Below are 18,158 nucleotides of genomic sequence, written 5' to 3' on the forward strand. Positions count from 1 at the left end.
CTCCTACAAGCTTCCCTTGGGGTTCAGGAGCTGTATTCCCACAGAAACATGTAGCTATCCTAGCTAATACTGCTGAACTGCAGTGTCTGTCTTCTCCATAGCTAGGACATTTTTCTTTCACTGCTAGAGACTTTCCTTTTATGCCAGTAACCATAACACTATTGGTTGAGAACAGAGCGCATCTCCATACTTTACTACTCAGTGGTACCACTTCTGCTCAACTACAATTTAAAGTTGGCAATTGTATGGATTAGGGCTGGGGTACTGTAGCGTAGACGTCATTTCAGCCTTCACTTCTTGATGAAGGTTCAGAGGGAGGTGGTAGAATGGAGTATTTGGAGGCTGTTCAGTTTGGTTGAATTTTAATAAGGTGGCTGCAAAACTGTCATCTTCAATTCTGGCAAATTCACTCTCTGAAGATGCTCTTTTTGGCATGCCAAGTATTAGGCATTGCCTTCTACTTTAGTGAGAAGAATCTGCTCTTGCTTGCTGGATTCTGGATGGAGATGGGTTGGAAATGTTGACACTTTTAAAGAGTCAAACTGGAATTAGAAGACGACAGTTTGCTAATAAGATATGAAATGCTCAGCACCAAAATTTACTATGGGACCAGAGCTGTAATCCTCAAATTTGGGTAAACTTCTTCGCAGGTGGATGGTAAAATTAAATTTAGACTTAAAAGTTTTCTTGAGACTAATGGGAGAGCACTGCATCATGTCATAGCAGTTCAGTCCGCTTGTGATCTTCTTCCAGCAAGCTGGAAATGGTTTTAAAAGTGCTTTCATTCCAAGCACAGAAATGCAGGAGTGTGTAGGTAGGAGCTGTTGCTAGAGATTTATGGAGTAAGTCAACTTTGGTAAGCATATTTTGTGTTGTGTTATGGCCACCACTATCGTGTTAGATCTTTCCTTCTGAAGAGAGGGTTTGTCATGTCAGAATGGTTGGGAAACCTTTGTATGACAGTTCGGGGGAAAGACTCTGACACAGGCTTGCAAAATGTCTGAAGCCTGAATGACAGAATTGCTGTGCTGCGAGCACTGGGGCTGTTGTACCCTTCAGTTGCATGCATACGTTGCAGGCAGTTTGCTTTTTGCTGCAATGAGAGCGAATGTCTAACACCATGGAAGCCATAGTGACTTCCTGTAAGCATTGTGGTGCCTCATTTAAATAGAGGCCTTTCTTATTTTAAGTCTTTATATTTAGTATATACTCTGCTTGAGCATGTAATGGTCTGCAGTTGTGTTGCAGAGACCCTATAGCTGCCGAAAATGTTTTTATTTCACATGCAAAGGTGAACTCCCCTTTTCAAGCTACTTTTTTTGGAGGTTAGATTTTTGTGGGGTTTCTTTCCTATCAATGTACTTTAAATCTGTAAATCTCCACAAGTGGTTTGTCTCACAGCGACGTAGGAAATCCCCTTCTTCATAGGAAGGTTTTTAAGAATGAAAAAAATGCTTAAATTCTAGTGGGGTATATGTAAGTAGGAGTTCAACCACTCTTAGAATTGCTCTTGTGACTTTGGATATTCTGTTCTTTTGAGGTGCTTTGGACCTTCTGACACCAATTATATGGACAGCCCTATGTTTTTTTTTGTGCAAAGTGGTGGGTTAGTTCTTGCTTTTAATTTAATCATCCTCCTTCTGATCATCTTGCACCTGTACAGGAACCCCTGGAGGTTATGATGTGCTGATTGTGTATGCAAGTGATGCCACTGAATGGTGTCAGTACCTCCAGAACCTCTTCCTCTTTACTCGGTATGTTCGAAAGCATCAGATTCTGACCTACCAGCTGGAAGGCAAGTCTGCCATCTCCCACCAGGATCTGGAGCTGTTCAGCAGAAGTCGGAGCATCATCATTTTGCTGTCTGCTGAGCTGGTGCAGAGTTTTTACCACCCTCCTGTCCTGCAGAGCCTTCAGGAAGCTTTATGGCCCCCGTACAAAGTAGTCAAGCTGTTCTGCGGTGTTACGGACTGTGATGACTATTTGACCTTTTTCAAGGACTGGTCTCAGTGGCAAGAACTCACAAATGATGATGAGCCCGATGCTTACCTTGCAGCTGTCAAGAAGGCTATTTCAGAAGGTAAGGTAGCAGTCGTGGGGTTGCGCTTCCTGGTCAGGGGTTGGAGGAGGGAGATATGTAATACTGGTTATCCTTATTTTAGCACTGGTAATGTGTTTTACAGGAATAGAAAACCAAAGCAAATTGCACAACCCTTGTAAACTAGGAAGTTTTACAAGCCAATTTTACTATGCCAGGTCAGTGGGTCCCTAATTCAGGAGAGATTACCAGTGACTTACAGAGAACCTCTGAATTTGGAGGTTATCTTAGGTGTCTGGTTTTGAATGCAAATTGGAAATAAAAACATGAGTATCTTTGAAATTCTACCTGTAAATATTGTGCCCTGCAGTTTGACCTCAACTGGTGGAAAATTACCTTTTTCTTCAGACTTACATTTCTGTCATAGCAGAACCAAAATAAGGTTGTCTAATATGTATTCTTTAACACTGGGCTTGAAGTCAGAGATACAACCATACTGGCCACAGATCAGCTTGTTACCTGTGATGGAATGGCAGATGCTAATTGGAGAATTGCACTGATGGCCTTAAAAATAACCCAACCACTTGCTAGCACAGAAGTATTAATGGCTGGAGAATACAGAAGCCCCATGCACTGAGTTTGAATTGAGTCTGAACTTTCGTGAACTCTAGAGGAGTGTGTGGTACTCCTTTCTCATAGTTTCTGTTGAAATGAAGGTGGAGAGCTCCAGGGAGTCGTGCTGGTCAGGATGTTTTTATGACACTGCCATACTTAGGGTTATAGTGTTTTTTGTGAGCCTTAGCAGGATTGGAGTCCTGTGGTTGCATCTTGGATTAAGGTTTGTCTGTATTGAGTGGCATAAATGAGGCAATGTAGTCTTCTAGTGTGTCTGGTCTTGTGTGCATAAAGGTGCTTTATGCCAGGATAACAGCAGCAATTATCATAACGACAAATTTATCACAGTAAAAAAAATTTGAAAGCCATGGTCTTGGCCAAAACAGTGCCCCTGAAAAAAGATGACTTGGGGATCATGGTGAAGATGGCATTCTTAGGTAGCCAGGTCACAGCACATGTTTCCTAGTAATTAAAAATCTGCTTCTGCCTTTCAAACACTCCTAAAACGTCTTGGTTTCCCAGTGGATAACCTAAGGCTAAAGTAATCTGGCTCCTTTGCTTTCAGCCTGGAAGAAGACAGAGAACAGTGGCTGAGCTGTTGTACTCTGAAAAATAAAACTGACTGGAGATTAAATTACCTCTTCTGACACGTCCTGGCAAAAGTAAAAGTTTGGTTACTGTTTTCCTTCAAACTTGAGTCTAGAGCATGGCCCTAATATTTTATTGATTTTAAATATGCTATTCAAAGTTAGGAGCTTTAAACATCTCCCTGGATTACTAGTGGTAATGGTTTTACTTAATGTGTCCAAGGACTGTAAGAGTTATTTTAGGCCAGAGTAGCAGTAAGTTCTAGTGTAGCTGAAGAGTGGATGAGAGTACAAAGGGATGGTGATCCTGAGATGTCCCGGAGCCAGCTCTTGCCAGTCTGTTCTGACTTGCTGCATTCTGAGTGCACAAAGCATGACACGGGGCAGAAGAAAGACTCTTGCTTCCTGGGCGGTGGGTGGAGTGGGAAGTGCAAATTTCTCTGTCCTTCATCAGATGGGATGGGCTGTAGTGGGAGGTTTCACTTAGCCAAGTGGATTCCTACTAGTGAGTGGCTTTCACCCATCATGCTTGTTTTGGACGCATTAAAAATCAAAGAGAATTTGAGGTGAAGGGAAGGGGATGGGCATAGGAATGGATCAGCTAGAAACCACTCTGGATCAACTGTTGCCCTCTCTAGAGAGAGACAGTGTTTGTTAAGGGAAAGTATCCAAAATCCAATTTTTTTTTATGCTGGGAAGACAAATCTGGTGGTGGTGGTGTGCTTAATGCAGAGCCTTGTCAACTGGAGAACAGCCTTCACTCTCTCAGATGTCAGATGCAGCTGATGAATTGTATTAAGCTGACCTGGCTCTCTTCGTGCACTTCAAGAAGTGGTTCTCCACAGGTGAGCTAGCTCTCTGTGTGTACAGCTGGCGGCCCCTTGGCACACTGGGGGCTGTGCTCAGGGGACCCGGGTGCTTCCCAGCACTTCCCAGAGCCCACCCTGGGAAGGGGCAGAGGTCAGTCTTACTGGTAGTGCTATGCTGTCTGTCGAGCAGCCAGGGAAGTGTGTCTTGTGTGCCTGGCTGTTTAGTGAACTGGCTGCCATTCATCTATGGCAAAATTTCTTTAGGGTAAGGCACTACAGTCTGAGTTTTCGCAGCTGGACGTAGAGTCCTTCTCCAGCGGTGTCATCTCTGCTGAAAGTTAGCATGTGCCCGAAAACCCCTGTGCTTTAGCTTTATGTAAATGGAGTTTTGAAAGAGAGATTGTGCTTTGGATTTTTGTTTTTGTTTCTACATAACAAAACCCCAAATCAGCTTATTTTCTGATTTCTCATTTGGACAAGCATATGTTGATCTCAAACTGACTTCAGTATATCTAGAAAATATCTGTCGAAGAGGAAAGACAAGCTAAAAACAAACTCATCTGCTGTGAAGTCTGCTGTAGCATTTTCCAAATAGTTTGGTAAATAAAGATTCAGAATTTCTGGACTTCTGTTACTGTTATGGGAGCCCTGCATGATGTGAGCTGTCAGGTGCACACAAGAGTTGGGTAACATCAGGCTCTTTCTTTGCGCACATCAGTGCAGTTGCCAAGGCAAGCCATCTGCTGTCACTCTGACTCTTGTGAAGGAAGAACCTACTTATGGTAGTCTGGTTTCATGGCAAAAGTATTTGGATTAATGTATCAGATCCTGCCTCTGTGTGAGGAAAAAAAATGACTAGCTGACCTTTTCCATTGGGTGATTCTACAGACGAAGTTTTGTGAATGGCCTCAGATGCAAATATGTTCTGATGCTTCCCCTGAAGAGAAGACAACCCCAGGTGTACATAGTTCCCTTTTTGGGTGAAACTGTGAAAACTTTCTTCTTGGTTGGTAATAAAAAAATTAGCATCTGCATTATAGTTTGGTTGCAGCCAGCCCCAGCATAAGTGACTTAAAGTAAGTGTTTGTGACAGCAGACCTCTCCCATAGAAAAACACAGCCTGTGTTCTGCTCCTGGGACTTCATCGTTAGGATTTTAGGTGAAGGCTTTAAAGTCAGGACCTCTTAGGAGGTCTCAGTTAGGTCTGTTCTCTACAGCAGACTCTCAACTTCTCCTGAGTAAGGCAGACCTCAATTCCTACAGCACTTAGCAGAGAAAGTTTAAGATCATATTTGAAATTACTTGTCTGGATGTCTTCCTCTGGGAAGTACTTCTCTGCGCACGTGTTCACATTTCTAAAACACACTTCGGTACTTCTAACAGTGGTGTCAGCACTTAAAAAACTAAGCCTAATGCAAAAATGACAGAGCTTCCTTCAGCTTCCTAATAGCCGAATCCTGAGCTAGTGGAGCTTAGGACACGAGACATGGTGAGGACAAATACCTCTCCAGAGCCTGCACACTGGCCCTGCTCAGGTTATGCTGCCTATAGTGCAGCTGTTAGGCTGTGGTTTATTTAGTGCATCATGGGAACATGACACCCCCAGATATCACATGCTGAAAAAGCTATTTTAATTTTTATTTAGTACAAATTCAGAAATGAGGAAGCACTCAGCTAGCCTTTTTGAGAACTGTGTGCTGACATTGACTCTTGCTCTCTTGTAGATGGGACATTTTTACTTCTACAGTTTCTCAATCCTGGCAGACTACAGAGGGCATGAAGGTTTGCATTTTCAGGCACTCCTGTTATCTGTGGGGAAGTTTTTCAGGCTGTGCAATAGTTGTGCTAAGGACATGGAAGTACTCGGGGTGGCACTCCACAAGCCGGCTCTGGTCTGGCAGGGCATAGTCACCAGCCAGGGTGCAGTGACCGGCCTAGCTGCTAATTAAGCCCTCTTGTCTGGCTTCTGATACCACACCATGCTGTGCTCTGTGCACCGGGCAGCTCGCTGTCTGTGCCGCATGGTTGGACTCTGCGATCTTTCTTTTCCTCCTGTGTTCTCAAAGCTCAGTTGACATCTGTTTTGTATTACACACATTTCAACTTCTTTTGTTTATTTCAGCCCCCATCTATGTTGTCTTGAAATTTTCTCCTTTAAAAGCTGATGTTTCTAAAGCATTCACCAATTAATCAGTGGCTTTGAACTTTCTGCACCCAAGCAAACTCTTGCAGGGAGAAACCCAGGGAAGTAGACATCTGCCTGAGATTGCTAAGGTGACAACTGAATGTAACAGCAGCTGTGAACCATGCTGTCGCACAGCCTTGGCTGAGCGGAGCTCTCTTGCAGTGAAATGGACAAGAAAGAAAGATCAGTACCAGCGAACTTCTTACAAAATAAGAGGGTCAGAAGTGGGTGTAAGGAAGTATGTAGTAAATGTGGAGGACAGTGGGCAGTTAGAAGGAAGATGAGAATTTTGCTGGAGCCCGTAGATGAAGAGGAGCTGGAATGTTGCTCTACCTAGTGAGGGGCTCATTGAGAGATGACAGAGACCAAGGCAGTGAGCTTTTCTTGGGAGGGATGGGAGGGAAATGGCGTGACAGAAACCGTGTAAGCTGTTATCATTCTCCCTGCTGTACATGTCAAGGAATTGAATTAACTTCCTGGCTTTCTTCTGTTGACTGGTAAAACCACAAATGAAACTTGAGAACATATCACAGAATTTTTTGGGTAGTGGGGGATCTCTTGAGATCATGTAGTCAACCTCCCTGCTCAGCATGGTCAGATAAAGCAGGTTGCCCATGACCATGTCCAGTCTGGTTTTCAGTGTCTCTGCAGGTGGGGATTTCACAACCTCTCTGGGCAACCTGTTGCAGTGTTTGACCACCCTCAGGGTAGCAAAGTGTTTTATTGTGTTCAGATGGAATTTCATGTGTTTCACTTTGTGCCCGTTGCCTCTTGTCCTGTCAGTGGGCACTGTGGAGAAGAGTCTAGCTCCTCCTTTTTCACTCTCTTCCATCAGGTAAACATTGATAGATCCTCCAGCCCTTCTTTTCTCCAAGCTGAAGAGTACCAGCTCTTGCAGCCTCTCCTTGAATGAAAGATGCTGTGGTCCTTGAATAATCTTTGTGGTCCTGTGCTGGACTCAAGCGGTAAAGATAAAGTAACCTTGGAATAGGCTACTCAGAGTTTGAGGTCATGTTGGACAGATGCATAAAATGTTCTCAAGTGTGTCTCGACCCAGGGAGATGAAGTGGTAGTACATGGCAGATTCCTTTCGGCCTGATACTTCTTTAGTTATTTGACTGCTGACTTCTGCTGATCGCTGTTATTCAGGGCTAGATCCCTAAATTCACAATGAATTTTTAAGTTGGGTGGCAGCTGCTATCCTGTTACTCTGGGGGTTAATGATAAAAGATCTGTTCAGTGATGATGCAGAAATTCCTACTTGTTACATATGTCAAGATTTCTACCTAAAGGCGGGTTTTTCCTGGAGTAGCTCAGTGGCTAATAGCCTTTCTGTGGAGGGGTGTCAGAGTTTGTTCATTTGATTGCTCAGGCAAGCTCCATGTTAGGCCTTGATGTGCTTGCGACCTGCTTTTCTGTGTAACTGTTTCAGGACACAAGCACAGTGAAATCCAGTGTTATCTGGTATATTACCCTTGTACTTGAGATGTCCTGAAGAATGACAAAGCAAATACCATCACCTAGAAGAATAATCTGTGGCTTTTCTGGATAAACTTGAACACTCTTTCCTTTCTTTCCCACCCCTATAAATACATTAAGCATTGAATGCTTTTAAGGGCAACTTCTCACTAGAAACCACAAAAGCCACTGGTCAGTAAGAGCTGCACACTTTAGCTTAGGGCAGTGGTGATCTTATCTCAGGTGTGTACTGCAACAATTCACTGAGATGCGGTGCTTTGTACTGTACAGTGGCATTAGTAACTGTTCCTCTGACAGTAGCAGCTACTGTATCTGTTGTGCTGTGTTCTGGCAGGTGGCACTTCAGTCAGGAGGACTCTGTCAGCCTAATGCTGAGACTTGCAGTAGTGAAGGGGATACTATAAACTGGAAACTGCAACCTCCCTCTGCCCAGGCCCATTCTGTCCTCTGTGGGAGCATACTTCTAGCAGAGGGAGTGCTGTGGCGTGATTTCCAGTGCCGGTGGAGTTTGCCGTTGCATGTGGAGGCAGAACAAGACCTGAATGGTGTAGCACCTCTTCCTTGTGCTGCTCATTAAATTTTGTAAAGCACAGCTGTTGAGGAACATTGGATGCAGAAAGTAATCCTGCTAGGAAGAGGCATGACATTGCCAACTCCTTTATGGGTAAGATATGGCACCCCCTTAAAGGATACATCCTGGAAATAAAGCAGCCAAAAAGAGTTCTGTGAGTTAATTTGACATCCCCAGTCATCTTTGTAGGGAAGAATCATGAATCTGTGTCATATCAATGCCTCTATGAAACTACCTCCTTAATCTGTGGCCTTACAGAAGATGGTGCTTTGGGACCTGTTCTGTTGCTAGAGAGCTAATACTGTATCTCTAAGGCTCTAGCTTGTGAGCAGACCGCAGTCCATGCAGCTCTGAATTACTGCAACGTTCCTCTAGCCCTGCTGGACTCTCTTAACTTGTCCGTATGAGATCCTAGGTGAAACCCTAGCATTGTATCTTCCTCACTAGCTGATCTTTTCAGGCCCCTCGTACTGTGGTCCCACATCCTCAAAATGTTCCTGGAGAGTTTCCAGTCCCATGCATGAAATTGCCATTCTCTGCAAGATCCATTTTGGCCCTAAGGAGTTTCTAGAAACTGCAGGTTGGATGTGGATGCCTGTGCCAAGTTTGTGATCTCTGCTTGCATCTTCAGAGTCTGTCTGGATGTCAGAGTATGGTAAAGGAAGCAAGCTGGAGGTAGGGAGGGACAGGAATTGATGTACAGACCCAAAAGCACAGAGAAATGTGAAGCTGGGGACCATTTGGTCTTTTTTTTTTTTTTTTTTTTTACTTCTGGCTCTGAGTGCTCTGGAGGAATGCATTCTGAGTAGTCCTATCTTGGAGAATTAATCCAGCATTTATTTCTGCAAGCTTATTGGAGTGGCCTTGAAGACCTGAAGGAGCATGATTATCTGTTGTACTGCAGTCCTCTTTCCCTCCCTTGCTCCCCTCCTCCTTTGGAAGGGGCAAAATTAAGTGAATTCTTAAAACTGTATTTTTCTCTGTTCTATTGTGTTGAAATAGAAGATACGCTTCTTTGACCCTGCTCTTTGAAGGGGATCAGGTGAGGTATTAGTCGGCCCTCTGGGTGCAGTGGGAGCCTGCTTCATTATATGGGAGCTCTGCAGCCCGGCTGGTTCTCACTGCCTGTCAAGGGAGGAAACTGATGCTGTTCCAAAGGAGTTAAGGTTGAGAGAACATGCCGGTAGCATGCCGTTCCTTGCAGATGCTAGTATGGTTATAGATGATTGGTGCTGGAAATGCAGAGACTTCAGAGAGCTGTCAGAGAAACCTTAACTAAGCCTCCAACTGATATTGAGAGAAATGCATGAATGTCCTTATCCATTAGCAGTTGAAATAGTCGTCCCAGCTGCAGGATGGATGCATTATTTGTCATCAAGGTGCTTCATAAAGTCCAGTTTATGCACATTAAAATCAGTACTTCACGGCGTGTCTTTCATGACTGTATGAGATTCAAGCAGTGCTAGCATAGGTGCATACTAGCTTTCTAGACAGAGACAATGAAATGATAGCCTGGAACTAGGAAAGTACAGAAACTGGTGTGGTTAAGAAGCATCCAGCTGTAATAGACTTCATGCACATTGTAAATACTAATCATATTTCTCTGTGGCTTATAGTTCTGATAACCTCCCCACAGGTTGCTTTAAGGTAGCGACTAAGCCTAATTCTCAGTATCTGCCAATGTGAACCGCAAAGCTTTAAAACATCTGCTTTAAATAAGAGTCCAGTGACCACCACTGATGGCTTCTTCCAAGTTTAGAACAGCTGAAGTCACTTCTGTAAAATCTTTGCAGAAGTGTGTGGTCAAATGAGAGATGCTTTACAGAGCAGGTCTGAAGGGATGTGTCGGGCAGACTTCAGGTTGTTTCAAAGACCCTTGTTGTGCACTTGGACAGTTGTTTTGCTTCTAGGGTTGCATTTTGTAGGATTTTCATGGCTGTTCATTATTACCACAGAAAACTTTTGATGTGTTTTCCAGAAGTGACTTGAGAATAACAGTGGATCTTGAGTTTTCCAGGGGGAAGTTTCGTTGGTTACATAGGCTGACCTTAGCATGGACTGCTGCACAAGAGTGGTCTGCCTCATTCTCCACCTTTCATCTGGCTGGATGATCTGGTGTGGCATTGGACTGCAAGGGTGGTTGGTATTCCTACAGAGACTATTTGAGAAAGAGGGAGGACAGGGCTGCCCTTTCAGTTAGTAACGTGGCCTTAGATCTACTGAAGCCACTTGTAGAACCACCCCATCAGTCAGCAATCTCCTTAGTGGGATGTTTCCAAAGCAGCTACCCATCTCTCTTAGGTGAAATTCCAGCTTTGTGGCTTGTATGTGGACAGTCTTCCTTGTCATGCAAGTGTTAATGCATTGTGCTTAAATTGATGCAAGGAGATACTGCAATAGGAGAGATAGTTAATCAGCAAGTTGAATGTTCATGTTTCTTGCATGTGGTTGCTCAGGAAGACTTGAATCAGCAACTGATGTAATGTGATTCTTGGCGCCCTCAAAAATCATCAGCTGTGCATATGCTTTTTCAGTTCATGTTGTCTCCTTCTGGCACAGGTGGTTGAAGTCAACTGCTGCAGCCCCTCTTTCCTGAGACTTGGTCAGTTACACACACAACTCAGAGTCTGTTCTCCGGGTGGCCAGAATCCTGCTTCTTCCTCAGAAGCTCTTTCCTCTTTCTGTCCTGTTCCTGTGCACCCCAGCTAGTTCTTTGGATTTATATATTTAATCCCATCACAGATTGACCACTAGGCCTGTGAGACCCTCAGGCTAACTGAGACTTCAAAGAATTATGAGTTCGTTTGCAGTTTGTGAACCATGATAGCCAGGCATGCTTTTAGCTTGAGGCAGCATAGTGTGGTCCATGTTTGCTAGAATCTTAGTGAAAGAACTCCAAGCTAAATACACTTTGCATCTGTAGCATGCTCTAGACATGGTCAGATAAACTGTGTTATCCCTGTGTTATAAGGGGGACTGCATTTCACCCCCGAGCTGGCAGCTAGTCTTTGCAGTAGGTGTGAGTGAAGTGTAGAAATGTTCCTCCCCACCCTGAAGTTCAGGGACTGACAGCTTAGTTTACACCTCTGTTGTCAGCTGCTGAAGCAGAGATCCTGGTCCTGCGCCTCGCTGACGCAGCCAAACACGTGCTCTTTTCCACTGGTTCTGCTGTGTGGGCCTTAGCCTCTGGTGAAAATGAAGACAAGGAGGGGAAACAGGAAAGGGAAAGGGGGCTGTGATGGGTGCAGTTGTATTTTAAGCTGCTATAGCTCTTTCTGTTGTGAACATCTGCCCCAGATGAATGCGCAGATAGTATTTTTTTTGCAGCTCAACAGACACACTAAACCAGGGTAGCTCTCTGGAGGTGTGTGTCTGGGCTGAAACAAAGCCTTTTCTGGACAAGTAATAGCGCTGTAGGGACAGTGTTGGTACTCTATTGGTACTTCATTGTGGTACTCTGTTGGTGCTTTATTAGGTAATGGAAGAAGACATTTCTTCTCCAGGACTGTGCAAGTCATCTGATGAGGTTTCTAAGAGCAGAGTTTGTCACAATCTCAGAACAATATTTTGAGGGGTCTGTATTTGGGGAGCATCTGTCTGTTACTGGGGTTGGAGGACAACCCATGCTGGATTCAGACTGTACACTTTCCCTGAGCTCTTGCACGTTGCAGCTGTAAAAGTCACTGCTCTTTTGGGCGCATCCAATTCTTTGCATTAAAGGTCCTGCTCTTAGCTCAGGGCTGCTAGTGAATGAACAAGAGCTGTAGGTTTGCAAGAGTCTTGCAGGAGGTCACAAACTGCAATTTCCTCTTAATCTGTGATAGGATGACAAGGCGAAGCTCAGTAATCCTGGGTTGATTGCTGAGCTTCTGTGAAACTTCTCTAGATCTTTGTGGATGGTGCCTTCATGCAGCCTGCAGCACTACAGACCAAGAGCGTACCTTCCTGAGCTACTAAGGAAGAGGGGGCTGCAGACCAGTGCCCCCAAGCTGAACTGTAAGAACTGTAGTCATCTGCAGTCAAGGCAGAGGAGGCTGAAGAGGGTTGCTGGGGCAGACAAAGTGTGGTAGGCAGTTTCTCAGCTGTTACCTGTGTGGCACTGTGTCCGTGGCAAGAATTTCAGAGGTGTGTTAATCCAGTTTCCATTTCCATTCACGGCTAATGCAGGAAGGACATTCCATCTGGGATTCCTACCCATGCTTCTGCACATCAGGAAATGTCTTATGAGGTGGAACGGGTGTACGCACCAGTCTGATCATAGTTGCTTTGCAGCTGGCTTTGCCTCCTCAGTCCCATTTTTCATCTGACATTAATAATGAGTGCCAGCAATAATTAAAAACTGAGCCCAGCCCAAGCAGTGAACTGGAAGTTTCTGGTGTAACTAAAGTAAGCTGGAATACTCCAACAGAAGGTACCTTTGATTCTGTGGGTTACCTTCCTGTTCTCTGCCAGTTCCTGTTTGGTTTGAGGTTTTTATTTTACCACTCTTTTCTAATGTCTGGTATTTTTTCGTATTTTTTCGTCTTGCTTTCTCTTCTGTGCCCTCTCCACACTTGCAGCTTTTCAGACTTTCCTTTCTTCACCTCACTGTTCTCAGAACTATGTGCCGAGTTTCCTGTTCCTGCAACCCAAGTATGGTATTTGTTGGCCACTTTCCCATCCTTACCTTCCAGTATTTACAGGAGTGACATGGAGTTGCCACTGGCACTGTAAACAACTCTTGGTGACTCGTCTTTCACAAAATCCTTTTCATTTCAAAGGTTAAATTAAAAAATAGCTTGGAAGCAGCATTTAGGAAAAAACAGAACCAAGAAAAGTGAACGGATTAATTCACTTGGCTTAAATTTTTGTGAAGATTGTGGAAGCCTCTTGTACTCCACCGCAAAGACGTTTTTCTCCGTTCAGTTATGTGTCTGTAGTTCTAAAATATAACAAAGGAAACAAAACCTGTTCCTCGAAGTTTGGAAGAGATACGCTGTATAGAGGAACTGTGGAGTAATGTATGGTTTTGAGTATTAAGGATATATATTGTCTTCGTAGGTTACAAAGTCAAACACAACTTACCTTCTGGCTTCTCAAAATTTGCTGAAACACTGGTACTGTCAACAAGTCTCAACCCAGTCGTGTTCTTTGTGAGGATATAGCTTCCCAAAGAGTTTCACAAGTGTGTGTGTGTGCACGCAGCTGAAGCAAAACTTGCCATAGTACAACACAGCTTGCTTCCTTAATGGAGGATGAGAACTACTTTTACCATTTTCTTTGTAGAACTGAAAATCTGGGTTTAGGTGCTATGCTTGTAGATGAGCTGCTTGGGGTGAGGAGTTTGGAGAGGAGGGACAGATGTGCTGTACTCTGTCTGTTCTGTATGGACAGTTCTACAAAGCCTTACATTTTCCTGTGTTTTTTCTTCTCACCTGTTGCTTTTCTGCATGCTTCTGTCTGTTGAAAGGGGAAATGTTACTACAGTACAACCCAGTTTTGAGGGGTTATCACAAGATGTTTCACTGCTGAGTGTTTATCTCCTCAATAAAGCAGGGGCTCTGAGGCTAGCATGATGAGAGATAACTTCCCCTGCTTTCCCTGACTACTTTGTCAGTACTCTGCCTGCTGTTTGCAGATGCAGCTGGAGCTGCTCTGGGAGATTTAATGTCCTTGTTTGCACTTGGAAAAGGAGGCTGGCTGGTTGTGAGCTTCAGGTGATAGTAGGAGCTCCCTTTGAGGGCCTTCCCTCTTGCTCTGGGTGTACCGCGGTGAAGGTCTGAGGCCTCAAGAAAGCTAGTTGTCTCAGCTGGTGAGCTGAGATGGATGGGGATGGGAAGTGTTCACTGATGCCAGGGGGAGGGTAGTCTGTACATGCAGACCCTATACAGACAAGCTGTTGCCTAGTTGCTCCATTTGTGTTAAGATACGGATGACAGAGTGGCCTGGACAGGCTTCTGACTCCTGAGCATTCACGTGTCTTGTGGTGTTACGGGCTGACTTCTGAGAAACCACAGAACGGTCGGCTCCATGCTGATAGCCCGCCAGCTTAGCCAGGAGGAAGTGGATGACAGAGCAAGCTGCATGTGCTGTACAGCAACAGGTCAGAGTAACTGGCTGCTTCATGTTGGTTCCTAAAGCTGCTAAGTGGCTTGTGAAGCACGTGGCAATGCCTGCGTTTTCCCTGGGCTTTCCCTGGAGCTGGGTTTCTGCAGGGTGGCTGTGTGTGGAGCCTGGCAGGGCTGGCAAGAGAGGCTAGCGCAGGGCTGCTCTCTGCAGCTCAGCCAGTCGCTTCCTGGAGGGAGGCATGTTCTTCAAGGGGAAATGTGGTTGGGTTTCTTGGACCGCATCTCCTCCCCTCACAGCTATGCTCACAAGTATTTCACAGGCTGTCAAGCGTGACCTGAGGTAGCCTTCATTTAAAGGGGAACAGAAAGGCCCTCTAGTCAAGGCAGAGCTGTTCACAACCACGAGCTTTTGACCTACAGCAGTGGCTAATGGAGAAGCTCAATTCAGGTATTCACTAAATTTATTAATGAGTCTATTGATCTCCTCAGCGATGGCCTCTCTAGCCTGTGTATCATTATAATGATATAATTGCTGAATCTGTATATGCAAATGGGCTGTCATTACTCAAGTATCGTGGTGAGTGGGAAGCCTGATCTAGCAGCACGTTCCTTTAGAGCATGGACATTATCGAATGTAATGGTATGGTTTCCTCTTCCAGTGCTTGCGTGTTGACACGTCAGTAGCATGTGACTAGAACTTGCAAGATGACCATAGTATCGCTTCACTGCTTATGTGGGAAGTAGGTAATTGGCAATTTCAGAATTTTCTGAATGAAAAAACAGATGAATAATTCTTACCCAAAACTCTGTTCTGTCAACTGTTAATCCAATTACTGATTAACATTGCTTGCTTCTTCCCATATTACCTAAGAGCTCTGTTTTTACATATGACCTCTGCGCAGTCAGCTCTGTTACAAGAATGTGGAAGTGCAAGACAGGATCGGGCAATGTCAGAACTTCTTAAAAGCTCCAGTTATTCTTTATTTGTTAACTTGTTTCTAGTATCAAATAACGTCAGTAAAGCAGAGACTGGCGGGCTTGTTCTCTCCTTGCTTCCCTCTTATCCTTGCTTACTGTAGATGTTGAAGCTGAGATCCACAGCTTTAAGTTTCATTTTCCTCTGAAACTGACCATATGTTGAGCAAGTGAGGTACAAATTGCCACACTAGTGGTTCTATATTGGGGTGGGGATGATGCCCTTGGTATGAGGATGCGGGCAAGTGTTGTCAGCTTGTGCGTGTATTGCAGGGACATTTATGCTTTGCTGTAATTTGGTCATCATTGGCGCTCTCTTATCTGTGGTGAGCTTAGTCTTTCTGATTTAGTCACACTGGAAATAACCAACAGAGATAACACAGATGCTATTCTAGTAGTGGTTGCTTCTTCTCCTCCTCCCCAAAAGACATGGTGTATGCACTTGGCATAGCTGTCATGTAAGGGAAGGCTGTGGGACCAGTGCTTTATTGTCCCTGTGCAGCTGGCAGCCTTGTGCTCCCAGGTGGGAGTAGTCCACCTTTCCCTAAGAGAAGTGTTTCCAAAACTGGGGTCTGACTCTTACAGCTGATGACTTTGGACAGTATCAATTAAAGTAATGAGTTAAGGAATTTAAAACCTCAGTCCGTTTTCTGTAATACTTGGTATCACTATCTGAAAACCCCAAAGACCACCTTCAGTACCTGGCCTTGTGTCAAAGTAGCTTCTTAGCCAGATCTGCTGGTTTGTGTTGGTGCAATATTAAAATCTATTTGCTCAATTACATGTACTATTCTAGGGTTGTTTAAGAAATGTCCGAGTTGGTGGTGATGCTTTACTTGAACTCTAGAGCTGCAGATTTTTGGCTCTAGTCTTTCTACAGCAAACATTAAAGCAGCAGTCTACTTGTACTGATGTGACTAGGCTTACTTGCCCTGTGGAGTGATTCACATAATTGAAGTTAAGTGAATGTGCACCACTGTTTGTGACAAAAATTTCAGCTGAATGATTCACTAAGATTTTGTGCCTTAAAACCTGTCTCCTGAAAGCAAAGTTGCATTAATGTAGTTAATAAAATTCCATTTAAATATATAGGGGGAAAAAAGTGCATGACAAAGAATTTCAAATATCCTAAGTTTACATCTTTGGTAGTAATAATGAAGTCTAGATTTAAATTCCTGACTGACTTCTGGCTTCACTGTTTGAAACTAGCAGGACATGAACTTGTAATAGAAGCCTGCTTTAATAACTTTGGCTCTCTTGATTTTTGGAAACTTTGATGTACCCAGAGGCTGGGGGATTCTGAGTAAAACCTAGACTGTTGACAGCCTAACTGCATGGATGCCACAGTTTTGACAGTGTGGTTGGTTGCTTAGGTGTTTCGCATCAGGACCGAGAATTTTAAGTAGATCATTTCCTACTAATAGAAAAACTGCCAGCCCAAGTCTGAGATTTTTATCTAGTAAATAATTTGCACTGCTCTTTACAGATGTGTTTCACAGTAAGTAGTAAGTAACTTCCAAAATGTTGTCTTAAATTCTTGACTGCTCCACAGTTTTCCAAGGTTTGGAAAACTTTGGCAATGGGAGGGAGTCTTCTGGCAAGGGGAAGTCAGTGACTTTTACCCCATGCTTTGGGAGACAGGTGAAAAAAAAAGTGTGAATCATGAATTAAGAGGTAGAATCTAGGTAAGAAAGTGCTCTCTACTAAGTAGATACAAAGTTGTCTGTTGTTTCCTTTCTCTAGTTAGGAAACTTTCCTGGCACAGGTAGGAGACCTGTAATCTATGTTAATTCTTGCTAGGTGTTTCTGCAGCCAGTGATATCAACTCAGTTTGTTTGCTCTTCCATCAATATCTGTGCTGTTACTGGCAAACAGGAATGAGAACATTGTTTTGTACACACAGATTTACTCCTACTCTTGGGTCTGTTTGGGTAGAGTACTGTTATTCTTCAGCACAAAGGCTCTGGTATGTTTCAATTTCTGTCTTGTATAGATAGATACAGCAGCTTATAGTTCCTGCTGGAGCAGGATTCCTTCAGACTACTGCCTTGTGTTTTGTTGACACAAATAATGAACTTGGGATTGGGGTGAGCAACATAGGCAGAGCCCAGAAACCGAAATATACTACTGAAATGAAAGTAAAGTTGGTTTTCTTCATTTACTTTAGGAGAGGAAGACTAGAGGGTGCTGCCCATCCAACAATATATACTCAGAGCACAACTGGAGTCAGATGGGTCTCGTTGCCAATCATTCTTACATTAGACATTGACACACACTGATTTTCCTGCCTAACATGGGAAGGGACTATCCACCTCAGCAAAGACTGGCGCTGTTGTTTGTTTTGTAAGCATGTTCAGTGCTACTGCAGCACTTCTGTGTCTTTGTGAATGTTCCCCAGCAAACAAAGGAGGAAGCTCTGTAGTTTCCTTTTCTTCAGCTAGATCCTCTTTTCTGAGCATTACTTTGAGAAGAATAGCACGTTCCACCCTATCACCGCCCTGGCTATTTCTCAGGACGGGTGTGTATGATATGCATTTTCAGCAAAGGGGAGTGATGTAACAGGACTCTGTGCTTTATTTTAGACTCAGGCTGTGACTCTGTGACTGATACAGAAACAGAAGACGAGAAGAACCCAGTTTACTCCCACGGACTTGACATGAGTGAAGAACATGGATCATCCAAGAGCACGAGGGACCATCTGGTGGTGCAGCCTGACCGCATACGGTGTGGGGTACTGTATGTCCACTCCTCAGGCTGTGTTCTTGCTGTGGGCTGGTGCAACCCATTATAATGTTCTGTAATGGACAGCTTTACAGGCCAGGAATTAATCCCTAATTCCTTTTCTGTCACCT

The 18,158-nt window shown here is 44.1% G+C and overlaps 1 protein-coding gene across 6 annotated transcripts in view; it reads left to right on the top strand.

Moving 5' to 3' along the window:
- The window catches only part of PIK3AP1 (phosphoinositide-3-kinase adaptor protein 1), a 49,541-nt gene that overhangs the window by 8,563 nt on the left and 22,820 nt on the right, over nt 1–18,158 (top strand). For 2 of the 6 annotated variants that reach the window (XM_037400832.1, XM_037400827.1), the window contains exons 2-3: nt 1,664–2,080; nt 17,889–18,037. In XM_037400832.1, the coding sequence (XP_037256729.1) occupies nt 17,963–18,037 (75 nt within the window). In that variant the 5' untranslated portion in view covers nt 1,664–2,080; nt 17,889–17,962. Of the gene's footprint in view, nt 1–1,663; nt 2,081–4,062; nt 4,086–14,139; nt 14,367–14,677; nt 14,780–17,888; nt 18,038–18,158 lie in introns of those variants that run through there. The other 4 variants (XM_037400833.1, XM_037400829.1, XM_037400830.1 and 1 more) reach the window with 4 other exon arrangements.

The sequence above is a fragment of the Falco rusticolus genome, chromosome 9 (assembly GCF_015220075.1).
Source record: "Falco rusticolus isolate bFalRus1 chromosome 9, bFalRus1.pri, whole genome shotgun sequence".
NCBI lineage: Eukaryota > Metazoa > Chordata > Aves > Falconiformes > Falconidae > Falco > Falco rusticolus.